The 17,506-nt window shown below is 46.4% G+C and overlaps 1 protein-coding gene across 2 annotated transcripts in view; it reads right to left on the bottom strand.

Annotated features, from left to right (window-relative positions):
* The window catches only part of Nav2 (neuron navigator 2), a 363,149-nt gene that overhangs the window by 134,077 nt on the left and 211,566 nt on the right, over positions 1-17,506 (bottom strand). For both annotated transcript variants that reach the window (XM_051148610.1, XM_051148608.1), the window contains 3 exons: positions 11,910-12,022; positions 7,653-7,761; positions 4,902-5,291 (listed from right to left, as the gene is read on the bottom strand). In XM_051148610.1, the coding sequence (XP_051004567.1) occupies positions 4,902-5,291; positions 7,653-7,761; positions 11,910-12,022 (612 nt within the window). The remainder of the gene's footprint in view (positions 1-4,901; positions 5,292-7,652; positions 7,762-11,909; positions 12,023-17,506) is intronic.

Genomic DNA, 17,506 nt, shown 5'->3' with positions numbered 1-17,506 from the left:
ACACACACACACACACACACACACACACACACACACACACACACACACACACACACACTACCTACTATGCCTGAGTATCTGGACTTAGGAAACGGATGGGCACTATTTCCTCGAAGCTCCAAGGAGAAAAGTGCAGGCTCATTTGTGCATTTGTATCCATGCACATGTGTACTTGAATACCCTTGACTCTTTGCTGGGGGCCAAGCACCGTCTCTAATTTGCAATATTAGGAATTGGTTTCAGTTCATTTGGTAGAAGAGGGTAAATCTCTGGTCTGTCTGTCTGTCTGTCTGTCTGTCTGTCTCTCCCTCTCTCTTTCTTGTAGTCCTGGTTGTCCTTGACTCACTTTGTAGACCTTTTTGTAGACTTTGTGGTCTCAAACTCACAGAGATCCGCCTCCCTTTGCTTTCCAAGCGCTGGGATTACAGGCCCGTGCCACCACACCTGGCTCTGGTCTCTTTTGTTCTTAGCCCACATTACGTGACACCAGCCAGTTCTCAAACTTTTACATGAGAAAGGCTTACCTGGTTCTTTAGGGATGAGCCAAGGCTGACAGAACCACAGAAGCAGACCCTGGCTATGCTATGGGGGCGTGTCTGTGGGGGTGGTGTTCTTCAGCACAGCCAGACAGGTTTGCTGGGGAAAGGAGCTACAAGGAGATGTGGCCTGGCCCAAACAGAACAATGAGACACAGGACTCAGCTTGTGTCAATGGCACACGTCACCCAGCCAGAGGCAGGCAAGTGCAGACTGTGTGAGGGGCCGTAGCTGGGTAAGTCATGGAGAAAGATGGTAAACCACTGAGAGTTTTCTATGTTTACTTCAGAGCCATTTTCAAAGGCTACAGAAGCCACCAGAGGTTCTTAGAGCGAGAGAACTTTTGAGGTTAAGTTTAAATGGTCTGGGTTTTTTTTTTTTTCCAGGAAGACATGTATATTTATACTTCAGATGATTATACAACCCAGTGCTGCCTTTGAAAAGGAAAAAAAAAAAATCCTTCAAAACATATGGATGCTAAGTCTGCCCTTATAATTTTATTCTGTGCCACATGGCACTCTGAAGCTTTAGAATCCAAGCACAGGACTGACTCAGGACATCGAAATTTGCTAAGAGACACCTTTATCTGTCACTTGAATTTCTTTTCTAGTATAATCAACGCTCAGTTTATTAGATGACCATAATATAAACACACATAGGCACCCTGTCCATGCAGCTCTGAGCTAGACTGCATGACTGTGCGGTGATGTCAGGTTCATACACACACACACACACACACACACACACATACACACACACACACACACGAGAGAGAGAGAGAGAGAGAGAGAGAGAGAGAGAGAGAGAGAGAGAGAGAGAGAACATGAGCTAAGCGTGAAAAGCAGCTGCTACACTAAGCCAGGGCCCAGCATCATTTAAAAAACAAAGTCACAGGTTTTCACAAACCAGACTTTAATTCTATAGCAGGTTTCTGAATACATTTGCTGTCAACTTTTGCAAATATTTTCCTGCGAGAGCCTCTGACCTGAGGAAGATTGCTCAGACACTGAGGTTATGTTTCCCTTAAGGCAAACAAACAACTAGATATGAGTTTGTCAACTCATTGCTTCCAAGCACCCGGATGCTACAGGCAGACAGAACATCTAGATCCTAGGAGAGATGTTGTGCCATCGTTAGTTAATTGTCTGTAACAGGATGCGACCCCAAAGAGAGGTCTAACTAGAAGGTTAAAATGTGCAACTGGTAACTGAAGAGTTGAAGGAATTTACACAGCATGCTTAACCTCACAGGGCTTATAGGAGGCTGGGTGGGGCTTAAGCCCTTGACAGAGTTTCTCACTCACTGACTGTCCACTGACATCCATTGCCTCAAACGTTACTCAGTGAGCCGATTCTGGAGAGCAGAAAAAGCGGCCAGTCCTGATACTCACAACTGGGTCAGTTTACGTAAAGATAAAGAAGTGGACTAGGAAGACAGCGGCTGGCCTTGTACTGGGCATGTAAAGCTGATCTGCTAACTTGGCCTCATGGCAGAACCCTACATGTGTTTTTTACAGATGGAGGCAGGCTTAGCAAGTGTTCTAGAAAGGTCCCAGGAGAAAGAGCAGTAAGCCTAGGCTGCCTCTTCTGGTTTGGAAATTCCTACAGCAGAGAGCATCCTGAAAGAAAGCAGAGGTCTTGGGTTTCAGTCCGGGTGTGCTGACACTTCTGCGCTCTCTACACTCCCTCTAAACCCCATCTCACATGCCGATAGCACCGGCTTCCTTTTGTAAAGTGAAAAGACAGTGCCAGCATTTGCATTTTTCAGGGAGCTAAGGAAAGCAGTCTCCGCAGACTCAGCTAAGGCTCGGCCTACAGTGTGTGCATGTCTCCACCTTGTGGACACTGTTAGCAGTACTATGCAACTCAACCCAACACCCAGCAATAGCAAGGATACAGAATACAGAAGTCTCAGAGGAAGCAGGGTGGGGGTGGGTATGTGTAGGCAAGGAATGGCTAATAACCAACTCGAGGTCAGCTGTGCTGAATGCCCAAGTCTCCTAAACAACAGTAAAAGATTAAACTGTGTTTCAGTTCTATTATAGTATATACGACTGTTTTCAGTGTTCGTGGAAAGCTAGAAACACAATGATGCTGACTTGGCCAGACTGTGCCAAACTGTGTATCAGGGCATTGGTGCTCTGCTCTCAGCCATTGTGGATGGGAGAAATCTGTTGAGTAAGAAATTAGTAGCTCTTGGTTTTGAAGGTTTTGCCATCTAAAATGGTCCTAGCTTCAGTACAAAATCCAAACTTCTATGCTTATGTTTTAAAATTTTTTATTAAAGATACTCTCTGAGTAGGGTAGCAAACCACAAACCTATGACCCTCTTCACTTTTATTCCCCCCACAGAACCAGGTTAAGCTTCACAAAGCCATGCCCAGTTTTGTTTTGTTTTGTTTTATGTAGGTGCTGGGATTTGAACTCAGGTCCTCCAGCAATCACACTACCCAACTCAACCACCTTCCCAGATCTATGCCTGTTCCTATTTGTCGTTGGGGCCAGAGAGATGGCTTAGTAGCCCTGGCTGTTCTCTAAGAGGATTTGAGTTTGATTCTCAGCACCCTTTGAGGGTCATTCACAACTCTCAGTCTCAGGGTGTTCAAGGTCCTCTTCTGACTTTTGCAGGCACCCAGCACACACACAGTACACAGATGTATATGTGGGCAAAATACTCATGCAAAATAATAATAATGGTACAAAGAATAGCAGTTGTACTATTTCATTACAACAATAAGGTTCTGGAGCTACTTTCCCTGGGCCAGACCTATATTTATTCTGGTTTTATGAGACAGAGTTTCTCTGTGTAGCTTTGTCTGTCCTGGAACTCACTTTGTAGACCAGGGTAGCCTAGAACTCACAGAGATCTACCTGCTTCTACCTCCCAAGTGCTGGGATTAAAGGTGTGTGCCATTACCACCCAGCATTTTAAAAAAAATCATATATTTTTAATTATGTGTCTGGGGGTGGGTATGTGTAGGCAAGTGAGTTACCCACAGAGGCCAAGGAGTTGGATCTCTTGGAGGTGGATTTACAGGTGGTTGTAAGCTGCCTCACATGGGTACTGGTAACTGAATGCTCTTAACTGGTGATCGTCTCTCTAGCACTGAGGCCTGCCTCTTAACAGATACATAACTACCTGTAAGTTATTTCACCTTCCATTCCAGTTTCCTTATCTATCAGCCAAGGACTATGACATCACTTATCCTTAAGGACTCTGCAAGGATGGTGCAAGGCGACACATACAAGCACCAACTCAATATGTGGCACCCAGTGGATAGAGCAAGGTGACACATACAACCACCAACCCAGTGTGTAGCACCTAGTGGGGGCTGTAGCCATTAATAACATGACGGAAACACCACTGGCTCTCCATCCCATGTCTATGGGGAACTGGTTGCTAGCCCTGACTGTTCTTGTTAAGACACTAAGGGTAGAAATGATCTTAGAAAACTTTAGAGCAGGTCATGTGATTGAATGAGGTCTCAGGCAGGCAAGATAAGTGCAATGTAAGTGACATTAACCATACACGTGAGAGTTATGCCACACTCCCCCCCCATACACACACTCCCACCCGCACACTAGGTACACACTCTGCTGCTTGTGAAAGGCCCTCAGACGCATTACGGTGGTGAGTCTTTAACTCAGAGAGGAGGAGGGAGCTTTGGTTTCTCTCTCTATTCACCCACCCATGTGTTTACCCTTCGGAGGTCTCCATGAGTTCTAACGCACAGGGCACCAGGGGCTCAGAGAGCACAGTGTGGTGGGGGTGGTGGCAATAATATGTCAACTCATCCTTAGAGTGACTTTACATAGTGGTGAGCTTTGAAAAGAGCCTGGGATGGGGTGCAGATGTGGCGAGGGAGCTGGACGAGACACTCTTTCAAGTGGAATGGGCAGTGAGAGGTGGAAGCCCCGCAGAGACCAGGGAGACAGAGCGCAAGCCCAGAAATGGTGCAAAGGTAGTGGGGCCCGGAAAGAGGTAGCGGAAATGAAGGGTGGAGAGAGGAGGTGCAGCTGAGGAGAGCAAGGTGGGAGGGTGAGGAGAGATGCATGAGCCCTGAGAGGAAGGGAACAGCCAGGTTGCACAAGCCCAGGGAGGCTAGGTCACCAGTCAGGGCTGTTATCTAGAGCACAGCTCACATAAGGGACATAGGCAGCAGATCTGTTTACATAGTGAAATGTTGTGGGTCCCCAGCGGAGCCTGTCTACCTACTGTTCTTGAATCACAGCCCAGCTGTGTCCCCCACGACACCATAGAGCCTCTGGCAGCTACAGATGAGGCAGCCGGCACCAGCTCTAGAGACCTCTTAGTAAAGCATACAGAAGAGATGCAAGGGCCAGGCTTTCGCATGTGTTTACTTACCCGCTTGTGATGTCATCAGTTCGGATGTTCTTGCTCAGGACATCCCCGTCACTCATGTAGCCAGGGGCATCCATGCTGATGCCTTCCAGGTCTGCTTCATCACCCGTCTTGTCCGAGACATCCACGTGGCAGATGCTGCTGCCTCTAGAGGCGAGTTGCCTTCTCAGAGGGGCAGAGTACACGTAGCGGCCTGCTTCGGCACTGATGAAGCGGCTGGCGTTGGCCCGAGGTGGGTACCCATTGCCCATCGAAGGGGCATCTCCTGCCTGGAGCCGGGGGCTGGACTGGCCGAGTCTCCAGGAGAGAGGAGTGGGTCTTCCCGTTAGGCTGAGAATGCTGCGGCCACTTATCTCCGTGGTGACATTGGTGTCAAACGTAGTTTCTAATGTACTGAAAATAGAAAACCAACCTGGGTTAGACCCCAATGTACATGCCGGGTTAGATAGTTTTTAAATGTTCAGAACTGAAAAACAGAAAAAAGAAAGGAAAAAAGAAAACACACGACTCATCTACAAAGCAGGATAAAACAGCAGGCATCAAGCACCACCTGGTGTAGTTCCTTTATTAAAAGGGAAAAAGGTAAGTGATGCATTTACCTACATATCCTGAAAATCCTACTGGGGATGTTCTCTTTTAAAATGTGGTGTAAAGTAATCTTCACTGACTCTTTAATTAAACACAAACTGCAAAACTTCATTCTGCTAGAAACCTGGAATCTCCTTTCCCACTCAGGAAAGAAAACAGAAAACGCTGAACTTGTGAAGAGGGAACAAAGGAACCTCTGACCCATTTGTTCCAGAATGCAACGTCGCGATCCTGATGCCACATTTCATACTGCCTTCTCCCTCCCTCCCTAACATCCTAGAGTCAATGTAGGTGATGAGGCGCAAAGAGGGATGGTAGATTCGCGCTTACTCATGATGTCACAGGGCCCAACATCAGGATCCAAGTCCTTCAAACACCGGAAGGGCTAGGAAGGCAGGTCCCCCAGCTGGGTGCCAGTGGTGCTTTGTCCCATCCCCTGTCCCCCAAGCCTGGAACTGACCTCATATTTCACAGCTTGGACCTTTGGGTTCTTCTGAAGACAGAACCCACAGTGGCTAACCCCGACCTGTCAGTGATGGGTTTGACAGTATTGATTGACAGCTCAACAGGACGGAGAATCACGTCCTAGGCACGTCTGTGAGGGAGACTCTAGCGTGGGTTAAGGGAGGTGGGAGACCCACCCTGACTGTGGGTGGCATCGCTCTATGAGCTGGTGTCCCAGGCTGGATAAGAAGCAGCGAGCAAGGGCTGAGCACCGGCGGTCATCATTCTCTGCTTCCTGACTGTGGTCCAGCTGCCTCACCATCCCACTGTGATGAATTTTATCCCCTTACACTAAGAACCAAAGCAGACGTCTTTCTTCCTTATGTTGCTTTCCTTAGGTACTTAGTCACAGCAACGAGAAGAGTAACTGATACAGCGGGGAAGCCCCACATTTCCTCCTTTTATAGCTTTACCAGAGACACGGAAACTGGAGAAGCCCAGCGGGCTAGCCGGACTCTTTGATTTTCAAAGCCAAATACAAACTGTGAGACCTCATTCTGCCAAAGTCACAGAGGCGTGCCAGCGCTGCATCCTCCTCAGCAGTCTCGCCGAACAATGAAAACAACCCGAGATCCCTTCCAACAAAACCATAGTTTAAACAGAGCGAAAGGATAAACACTTTCTCTCATCTCTCATACATGTGCACAACACACAACATCCGGGTTGTGTATCGGAAGACCTGGTAGGAATTCAAGCTACACAGTTTGCCACACGGGTCAAACACAGTTCACCCGTTCCTTCCAGCGGCTTGCTGTAGTTTTGAAAAACGCAAGTAAAACAAAATTTAAATGGAGCTGGGGCAATTTCCTCTGGGCAGTTAACTTAGGAACTTTCTGCTTTGGGGTGGTATCTGGCTACATTAATTTTCACTCCCTTCACTTCTGTATATGGTCTTGAATTCTTTGTGAATTCTAACATACTTGGGGGCAAGGTTATCAATTTCTGTTCATCTGGTGCTTTGTATTTGTTCATTGCTTGCCCCCTCCCCAATGCACCCCAAGATTCTTACTGCAGTCTGTAACATACCCCAAGTATTGCTATTTAACCTTGCCTCCCTGTCTGACTAATAAAGAAAGCCAATACATGGGCAGGTCTTGAGGAAGGTAGGTACGGCAAGGGTTCCTGGGCTTGGGAAGAGAAGGATTTTGGGAGGAAGAAGCAGACAGTACCGAGGAGGAGGAAGGAGGAGGAAGGAAGAGGAAGGAGGAGGAGGATGGCCATGGGATAAGAGAGAGCCACATGGGCCCAGAGGAGGAACTCTGAAGTTCCACACAGAAAGAAATGGTCCAGATGAACATCTTAGCAAGCATTTTGGGATTATGGATGGGAGGTAGCCCAAATAGACATGATTGGAAGCAGATGGCAGGGGACGAAGGCTGAGAATTAATGGAAGGTAGTTTAGGAGGTAATCTGGCATCCCCCAGGTGAATTAAGGCTATTCTAAAATATATCAGGTGTCTATGTCTTTATTGATTGTGAAAGCAGGCAATACTGCCATAATAATTATAAACCTAATAATAAACATTTATTAGGCTACACCATTAAGCTAACAAGATGATGGTTTTAAGCTTGGGTTGGGTGGCACAGTGCGCAGGAGAGAAATGGAGTTAGAATGAGCTGCCAGCAAGCTCTTTCAGCAAAGCAATTCAACACTGCCCATACCTGTGTGTAACCTGAGTTCCTCGTAAACTGGACATAGTCTCTTCTAGATTCTGTCGTAGGTCCGCGATGTTTTTTACTGTCCGCAGCCGCCGAGCCTCGGGGTCTTCTGCTGGAGAAGCAAGGGTTAATATCAGTCTAACTCTGCTGGATCACAAGGCTCTTAAGAAGAGTAGGGTCGGGCTGGAGAAATGGCTCAGTGGTTAAGGGCAATGCCTGCTCTTCCAGAGGTCCTGAGTTCAATTCCCAGCAACCACATGTTGGCTCACAACCCATCTATAATGTTATCTGATGCCCTCTTCTGCAGATAAAGCACTCATATGCAATAAATAAATCTAAAAAAAAAAAAAAAAGAAGAGTGGGGTTTGATTTTCACATGAACTCTGGTGCCCCATATTTGACCATGTTCCCTGGATGCGGAGGCCTGGTGGCACTCAGAGGAAGGATAGCAGGCTACCAAGAAGAAACTTGATACCCTTATGAGCATATACAGGGGGAGGAAGTTCCCCTTAGTCACAGTCATAGGGGAGGGGAGTAAGGGGGAAATGGGGGGGAAGGGAGGAATGGGAGGATACAAGGGATGGGATAACCATTGAGATGTAATATGAATAAATTAATAAAATATATTTTAAAAAAAAGAAGAGCAACCAAATTGGGGACTGCAAATGCTGATCTATGTCCATCTTCTGGTTTGCTGTAAGGACTTGAGACTATGTGGATGGATAGACATATGGATGGATGGATGGATGGACAGACGGATAGATGGACACATAGATGGACACATGGATGGATGCTGGCATGTCTGTCTGTTTGCATAGATTGGTGGCTAAGTTTGCATAGATAGATGCACAGGTAGGAGGATGTGTGGATGTCTGGATACACACACATGCATGCACATGTACACACGCATGCACATATATGAATAAATGGGAGTATGGATGGACGCCTGTAAGTCTGTCTGTTAGTCTGAATGATTAGATAGATAGGTAAATGCATGCATGGATAGATGGATACATATGGATTCGTGCAGGTTGACTGGTCGGTCTGTTGGTCTGTCTGTCTGTCTGTCTGCATGCATGCACAAATGAATGGATTCCCAAATGAAAGGGTTAAATCCTAAAGCGATTCTTCTGCAAGTTCCTTATGAAGACAGGCAGGCCAGAGCTGACCAGGCTTCCAGAACTACTTTCTGCCATAAGAAAATTAGAGTGCCCTTTGTTTCTCTGGGTAATATATATCTGCCTTCTAAAACCACCTGCGTTTGCTCATCACTGATCATCTACAGGGAAGGCTTGCCTCCTCCTTGCTTCCAACAAGTGTGCTACTGACTATCAGCTGCGTGGTCTGTTGTGAAGAAGTCAGTTCTCCCCACCTTCTGATTCCAGACCTCTAAAATGAACATGGCCGTAGGACCAGTCTCCAAAGACCCGACCCATGGGGACAATATGGGCTATCACCTTCAGTCCTCTTCACAAGCCCTCAACACATGCCAGCAGAAGCCATGGAGGGGCAGCAGAGCTGTGAGGCAGGGCACAACCTTTGCTCCTATGTCTGTGTAGAACTTGCACTGATTCCAGTGTCGCAAGAGGCATGCCACAGGCAGGCTAAGAAGCGGCGCGCCTTGCAACACAGCCTTGCTTTCTGTTCTTTGGCTATGCTCTTTCATTTGGCCTTACAGGAAGATGAGGAATAGGGCAATGACTCCAGTAATGATGTAAGAAATGTAAGTATGTTTGGGAGAGCTGGCTCAGCAGTTAAGAGCATTTGTTGCTTTTGCAGAGGACCAGACTTTGATTCCTAGCACCCTAATGGTAGCTTACAACTATCCACAACTCCAGTTCCAGGAGAATTGACTCCCTTTTCTGGCCTCTGCAGGCACCAGGAACGCATATAGTACACAGACATACATGCAGGCAAAAACACTCATACACATATAGAAATCCGAAAAAGAAAAAACAAACAAACAAACAAACAAACAAACAGTAAGTATTTTCTTCCTTGCAGCAACTTTAGGGAAAGCTGAGATCACGAGTCTTTAAATGCCTGTAACTCCTTTCAAGGAATGAACAATACCTTAAAAGAAATCTCCTCATAGAAAAATGGAACATGTGACAATAAGTAGGATTTATATTATACACTGAGTAGAACTTCCAACCACTATCTTTAATGAAACAACTGTCACCCAAGAAATGTATTGAATTAAGCTTCACCCCTGAGATGGGTACCGAGTTCCTTGGCCTGGCAGTAGGAGAGACTGTAATGTGGGGGTAGAGAGCCGATAACCACATGATTGTTATAGAAGAAATTTACTAGACCAAATGTGTAATCTGGAAGTGTGGCTGTTTTCAATTTTCAACTTTACTCAGAGAAATTTGGGAGACATTTTCCTCTTATCTGAACTGTGCCTATATCTGAACTGCTCAAACTTGAATTTACCACCAAGTCTTTAAAGTACATACATACATACATACAAGTGTGTGTGTGTGTGTGTGTGTGTGTGTGTGTGTGTGTGTGTGTGTGTGTGACTTTGAACGCCTGTCATCAGGTTTATGTGGAACAGGAGATCAAACCTAGGGCTCCTGAATGCTAGCATGGATTCTATCCCCAGAACCAGACTGAAGGTCTATCCTACCTTCTCCTAAGAGCCTTGGGGAATGTGACGCATCATCCTTCATCCTCATGGGCTGTTAAGGTTTTTCATTGCAGGGATTAGCTGCATCTATTCTACACAAGATTGATTCAAAGGCACCAAAGCCGTGGGTCATTCTGGGTGCAGCGGTGGGGAACAGATTTTCCAATAACTTCTATTAATTATCTTTACCTCACCAGAAAATCCTGCCTTTAAAAGTAGGGGTGGGAGTGAGGCCAGAGAAATGTCTTAGTAGCAAAGGGCACTGGCTGTTCTTCCGGCGAGCATGGGCTCTGTCTCCAGCACCCAGGTGGCAGCTCCCAACCACCTGTAAATCCAGTTCCAGAAAATCCAATTCCTTCTTCTGGACCCCACAAGCACCTGGCACACATGTGGTGCACGCACACATGTGCAAGCACAACATACACATTAAAATTCTATTTTAAAAAATCATGGTTCATAGGTAGGCTAGTGGAGGAGCTCATGGGTAGGACACACCCAAAGTGAATTCTAACTCTTGTGATTTTCCTCTTCACTTCGTAATGTAACACTGTGGGTGGGATGGAGAGATCAGTGGATAGGTGCTTGTTGTACCACTGTAAAGACCAGAGTTCAGATCCCAGAAACTCACATAAAAACCAAGTTTATCATCCCAGCACTTAAGAGGCAGAGGCAGGGGACCCCTGGGGCAAGCTGGCTAGCTAGACTAGCTGGAATCAGTCGGTGAGCTCTGAGCTCAGTGCGAGACCCTGTCTTAATAAAAAAAAAGAAAAAAAAGAAGAAAGATCAAGAGAAGAGCCTTATATCAATTTTAGGCCTCAACATATGCGCACCTGCATACGCATCTGTGACCACATACATGCAAATGTACATACACATCACATATGCACACATACAAGGAATGTAATGGTACCACATCAACACTGGAGCCTGGAAGTGGAGTTATAGATGGTGGTGAGCCACCAAATGGGTCTTGGAAATAGAATCCAGGGCCTCTGTGAAAGCAGTAAGTGCTTTTAGCTGACAAGCCATCATTCTAGCCCTGCATGTCATAATCTTTTCAGTTAATGGCAAAAGATGAAAAGATATTTTAAATTTTGGGTTCCATGAAACTAAAAACAAATCCATTATTTTAGAGTTCTATTTTTCTTTCTTTCTTTCTTTTTTTTTTTTTTTTGTCAAAAAGCAACTTCATATGAAGATATGAAGAGTATGCAGCGTGATTCAAAGTTAAGCATGAAGGCAGGCGTGGTGGCGCACGCCTTTAATCCCAGCACTTGGGAGGCAGAGGCAGGTGAATCTCTGTGAGTTTGAGGCCAGCCTGGTCTACAAAGCGAATTCAGGACAGCCAAGGCTACACAGAGAAACCTTGTCTTAAAAATGGCCCCCACAAAACAAAACAAAAGTCTTTAAGCATTAATGTAGTCCAGGATCCAAACATGAGATGCATCCACAAGTCAAAGATTTAGTTACAGTGTTACAGTTCTGGAGAGGAATGAAGAGGTTGTGAGAGAGAAAAGTGGGGGAAAGAGAGGAAATAAACAACAGAAGAAAGCAATTTTGCTCAGCCCCTGCATCATTGCAGCAGCCTGCCTACCTCACACTTCATGACCAGCAGGGCTCGTACTCACCAGTGAGCTCCTCTAGAGCAGGCTGTCCACTCTTGGTGTAGTGGCTGGGCTCCATGCTCACACCTGCTGAGCTGGACTCGGCAGTGACATTCCCTTCGGTGTCCGTCTGGGACCTGGACACACAAATCAGAGCAGACACGGTCATCAGGAGCGGCAGCCATCACAGCCGGGCCACTGGCCTTGCGTGGCCTGCTAAGCAAGCAGCTGTGGAGTAGAGCTGGCCAGCAGACTGACTCTAAATAATTCAACAGCCACACGTGGAGAGAGCGACTGAACTCGGAGAGATGAAATAGTCAGAGCCCAGAAGGAGGGTCTGCCATTTCTCAGTGAGAGCCCAACCAGACACATGCTGGAGGGTGCCGGGTGGTTTGGACATTCAAACTTATGTCAAAAAGCAACAGGTAAGTAACGACGGCACCACCAGTAAGTTAAAGCACACAGATGACTCCACTGACAGGCCCTCTCCCCGGACAATCCTTCTGACATGGCTGCCTCTGATCAGGTGAGTGTGAGGCGGTCAGGAGTGGCTCACAAGCAGCTGTGTCGGTCCTTTACGTTTCTGATTGGACATGAAAGGTCTCATAGATCATCATTTCAACACTTGACTGAAATATATGCTTTCCCAACCCTTCCTCCATGCCCTCTGTAGTGAGAATTTTGGTGTCTTTAAAAACTCAGTTGTGGAAGGTAGGAGAGATGGCTCAGCAGCTAAGAGTACTGGATGCTCTTCCAGAGGCCCTGAGTCCAATTCCCAGCAGCCACACTGTGGCTCACACCCATCTATAATGAGATCTGATGCCCTCTTCTGGCATGCAGGTGTACATGCAGATAGAGCATTGATACAGAGAAAATAAATAAATTAATTAAAAAAAAAAAAACCCAGTTGTGCCAGGCGTGGTGGTGTACACCTATAATTCCAGAACACTGGGAGGCAGACAGGCAGGTGGATCTCTGTGAGTCCAAGGCCAGCCTGGTCCACAGAGCAAGTCCAGGACAGCCAAGGCTACACAGAGAAACCCTATCTTGAAAAACACCAAAACAAACAAACAAACAAACACCCAGTTGTGTTACGTGAATATGTTTTTGTTTTACTCTCAGGTGTGGGATATGGGGCTGCTTCGGTTTGTTCAAAGTCATTAACTATGAATGTCTAGTGCTCTGGCAGGGGTATGATTCTGTCAGCTGAAGACAGTTTAATTCTGGGGACTCTAGAGAGGGCATAAAAAGACCAGGGCCCCAAGAGAAGATAGATGCATAGCTGTTCCTCTTGCTGGTTCCCGCTCCTGCTGCTCCTGCTGGTTTGTCAAGTGAATGAGAGAATAGAGACAAGAAGTTGAAGATAATCTGACAAGATAAAGCCCCACGGAACTCAACATCCCTAATCAGCAGGCAGTCTCAACACCCCCTCTCCCCACTAACCTTCTGTCTCTCCAACCTGGTGCTGGGGTGTTGGAAGGGATAAAGGTTGGAAGGAGGGGTAGAGGTCTAAAAACCTGACAAAATAGCTAACACCCTTCATTTGTCAAGCAAATTGAACCAATGATTGGTTGCATGGGAGGTTTCTGGCCACACTTGGTTTGGCTCACTCAGATCTTGCCTGTAACTTTTTAATTTATCTGTGTCTAGGACTGGATTGGTCCAGCTACTTTTTACTACCAGGAAGAGAATGTGCCTCTCCTCCCATTTCTATTGTTGTTGGGAATTGAACCCGAGGGCCTTGTGCATGCACAGCACGTGTTCTAGCATGGAGCAGTATCTCCATCCTCAAAAATGTGCTGAAAATGTACGTGTACTATGGGAGATAAACTGTTAACTTCAAACCACCCACTGTTCTTTTTTCTTTTTCTGTCCTACTGAAGCCATCTACTCCTAGTTCCTGTGGCCACCTCCTTTAAAGGTCTATCATTTTCCCAGTGTTCTTGTTTACCACAGCCGGAGTCTGAAGTTCTCCCATCTCCTTAAGACTTATAAATGCCATAAAACAGGTACACTGCCTCTAGCTCAAATATAACTAAAAGTCAGGCAGGTATACAACTAGCCTGTACTGCTAAAGGTTTACACAGTATTTTAAAATTAACTTTCTCTCTGTCTCTGTGTCAGTCTCTCTGCCTCTGTCACTGTCTGTCTGTCTGTCTCTCTCTCTCTCCATGGTCCCAACTGTCCCGAAACTTACTCTGTAGATCAGGCTGACCTCCAATTCAAAGGGATCTACCAACTCTGATTCCTGAGTGTTGGAATTAAAGGTAGGCATCACCACATCTAGCAAATTAGCTCATTATTTAAAATTTGTGAGATTTGTGGGCTGGAGAGATAACTCAGTAGCTAAGAGTACATGCTGCCCTTGCAGAGGTCCCAAGTTAAATTTCCAGCACCCACAAAGAGAGGCTCACATTTGTCTGTCACCCCAGATCCAGGAGGATCTGATGTCTCTGGCCTTCACAGGCACCTGTACTCATATGCACACCTTTACCCATATATACATAATTAAGATGAATAAAAGTAACCTTAAAATTGGGGAGATTCCACACAAGAAACCACTTGAATTTCTGCTTTTATCCAGTGGGAAAAAGTAAGGAATGAAAAGAGGGATGAAGGAAAGATGGATGGATGGATGGATGGAGGGAGGGATGGATGGATGGATAGATGGAGGGAGGGATGGATGGATGGATGGAGGGAGGGATGGATGGATGGATAGATGGAGGGAGGGATGGATAGATGGAGGGATGGATGGATGGATGGATGGATAGATGGAGGAAGGGATGGATGGATGGATGGATGGATAGATGGAGGGAGGGAGGGATGGATGGATGGATGGATAGATGGAGGAAGGGATGGATGGATGGATAGATGGAGGAAGAGATGGATGGATGGATGGATGGATCTGGGAATGCTGAGCTCAGTCTTGTAAGGCGCCACCTGTGGGGCCAAGCAGTGGCTGTGCCCTCTAGAGGAGCAGGGCACTTGCTGGCTTGTGTTGCATCACTGCAGCCCTGTCCTTCTCAGCATACATGTATATTCTGTACTGAACCTGCCATCATCCCACACAAAGTATACTGTGAACTGCAGTTCTTTTACTGTGCATGTAAAGATTTCTGCTTTAAGGATGTTTTTTGTTAAAGATCTATTTATTTTATTTTATATGTATGACATGTATGAGTGCTTTGCCTGCATGGTTGTATGTACAACATATATGTGCTGCACTCATAGAGACCAGAAGAAGGCATCAAATCCCCTGGAACTGGAGTCATTGGGGTAGTTGTGAGCCACCATGCGCTGGGGTGCTGGGGACTTGGCGTCCAGCCAGTGCTCTTTTTTTTTTTTTTTTTTTCTTTTTCTAGTTCACACGAAATAGTTTTATTTTATTGTCGATGATACTAAATGTAAAATTCTTTTTCTTTTTACATTTTTAAATTAATTTATTCATATTACATCTCGATTGTTAGCCCTTCCCCTGTTTCCTCCGATTCTTCCCTCCCTCCCACTTCCCCCTTTCTCCCCTCCCCTATGTCTGTGATTGAGGGAGACCTCCTCCCCCTATATATGCTCTTAGACTATCGAGTCTCTTCTTGGTAACTTGCTATCCTTCCTCTGAGTGCTGCCAGGCCTCCCCATCCAGGGGACATGGTCAGAAAAGGGGCACCAGAGTTCGTGTGAGAGTCAGATCTCACTCTCCACTCAACGGTAGAGAATATCATGTTCGTCGGCTAGGTCTTGGAAGGGGTTCGAAGTTTACTGCCTATATTCTCCTTGGCTGGTGCCTTAGTTTGAGGACCAGCCAGTGCTCTTAACAGTTGAGCCATCTCTGCAGTACCTAGAATCCTTGACAGAGAGAATAAGGCAGTATGGTCCTGTAGTTAGACAGACTTGGGTTTTTTGTTTGTTTGTTTTGCTTTTGATTTTTTGAGACATGTTTCTCTGTGAAGCCTTGGCTGTCCTAGAACTTGCTCTGCAGACCAAGCTGGCCTTGAACTTTAAGTTCTGCCTGCCTCTGCCTCCAGAGTGCTCAGTGTGCCAGCACACCACAGGTTCTTCTAATTACCAGCTCTGTGACTTGGAACAAATTTCCTGGGCTAAGTATCAGTTGCCCGCCTACAGAACTGGGATTTTAAAAGCAAGCTAGCTTCCCAAACTGGGAAAGACTCAGGAGGCTAAGATGAAGACCTTAGCTGAGTCTTTGCACACAATTAGTTCACAAGCAGCAATCGCTAGCTGTCCCTGTGGCCAGTGCCTAAGACCACAGTGGATGACAGGAGCAGATATAGGGCGGGGTGCTGTGGTCCAATTCCTGTCTGGGTCTCCTCTTCACAATGTCTTTTTACTGGCTCCTCCAAAGAGGACTTTGCCCAGAGTGAGCACACATAGGGAAGGCTGGCTTTGAATATCTGGGAGGTTACTTTCCTCCTGCTCCCATAGAATAGCTTGAAATAATAATAATTAAGGTGAATGTTTGCTTTATAGTCTGCCAAAGTGCTCACAGTCAAAACAAAGACGGAGTGGCACTGGCGGCGATGAGAGGCTCACATGTTTTAATGTGGCTGGTTAAGAGGCTGTCAAGCAGCCCCAGTGTGCACCACCTCAACTCTGAATGCTGCTGAGATTGTGCCAGTCTCATGGGGAGCTGTTCGGTCACCTCCACACTTCAGAGAACAATTCCTGCTGAGCCATGCACACAGCCTCACCAGGCCTCTACTGAAAGAAGCACTGTAAGCTGAGCTGATGACTTGCCTGCCAATCAAAAGAGATTGCTATGACTCTCACTGAAGGGAAAAGTGGGCAGACAAGAGTGGAGCCTGGGACAAGAGGAACCCTGGCATCATCCCCTTACTGCGTAGATGCTGACTCGCTTTCTACTGACATCTCTAGTGGCCGGAAGCATGAGAGTTCACAGAACTCACTTCAGGCAGAGGGAGAGGGGACATCATCTAACTCTTTGGGAAGCCACACAAACATAAGCTGGAAACGTGGGTCTAAATGCCAGTACCTGGGCTTATGAAAATGCCATCTATGTGAACACACATCTGCATTTGTTACATGAGCATATAATTGTTCTTGTGTGTAACAGTTGATGCGTAAGTTTTGAGTGTGTGTATTGCAGTTGTGTTTCTGCACTTTGGGAGAGAACTGCAAACTAAGTGGGTAGAATGTGACACTGACTCATTTTTGCGCTATGCACAGGTATTAGGGGCCACTTAGCTGTGAAGTAGAGCCAGGTATCCTATCCCTATGCAGTACAGGACCAGGGCAAGCTCTGTGAGACAGAGCTCTAGGCTCCCTTCTCACGAGTACATGGGCTTTCGTGATATGCTTAGGATGCTCCTCTCAGCACGGGTATATGATGGGGGCAGAGCAGAACGGCTCTCAGGACTGGTGGTACCCAGTTCCGCGAGGGCTGCTGGGGTTCTACAGATGTGCCATCAGGGGCTTCCAAGACTGGAATGGGACAGCAGACTTTATCTCAATACATTTCTTGTTCTAGAATAGATCTTGTCAATCTTTTGTCTTCTTGTTGTTGTTTTAAGACAGGATTTTTCTGTAGCCCTGGCTGTCCTGGAACTCACTATGTAGACCAGGCTGGCCTTAAACCTGGAGATCCACCT

The sequence above is a fragment of the Acomys russatus genome, chromosome 7 (assembly GCF_903995435.1).
Source record: "Acomys russatus chromosome 7, mAcoRus1.1, whole genome shotgun sequence".
NCBI lineage: Eukaryota > Metazoa > Chordata > Mammalia > Rodentia > Muridae > Acomys > Acomys russatus.
The sequence above is the reverse complement of the archived record's forward strand: the minus strand, read 5'-3'. Positions and strand labels throughout refer to the sequence as shown.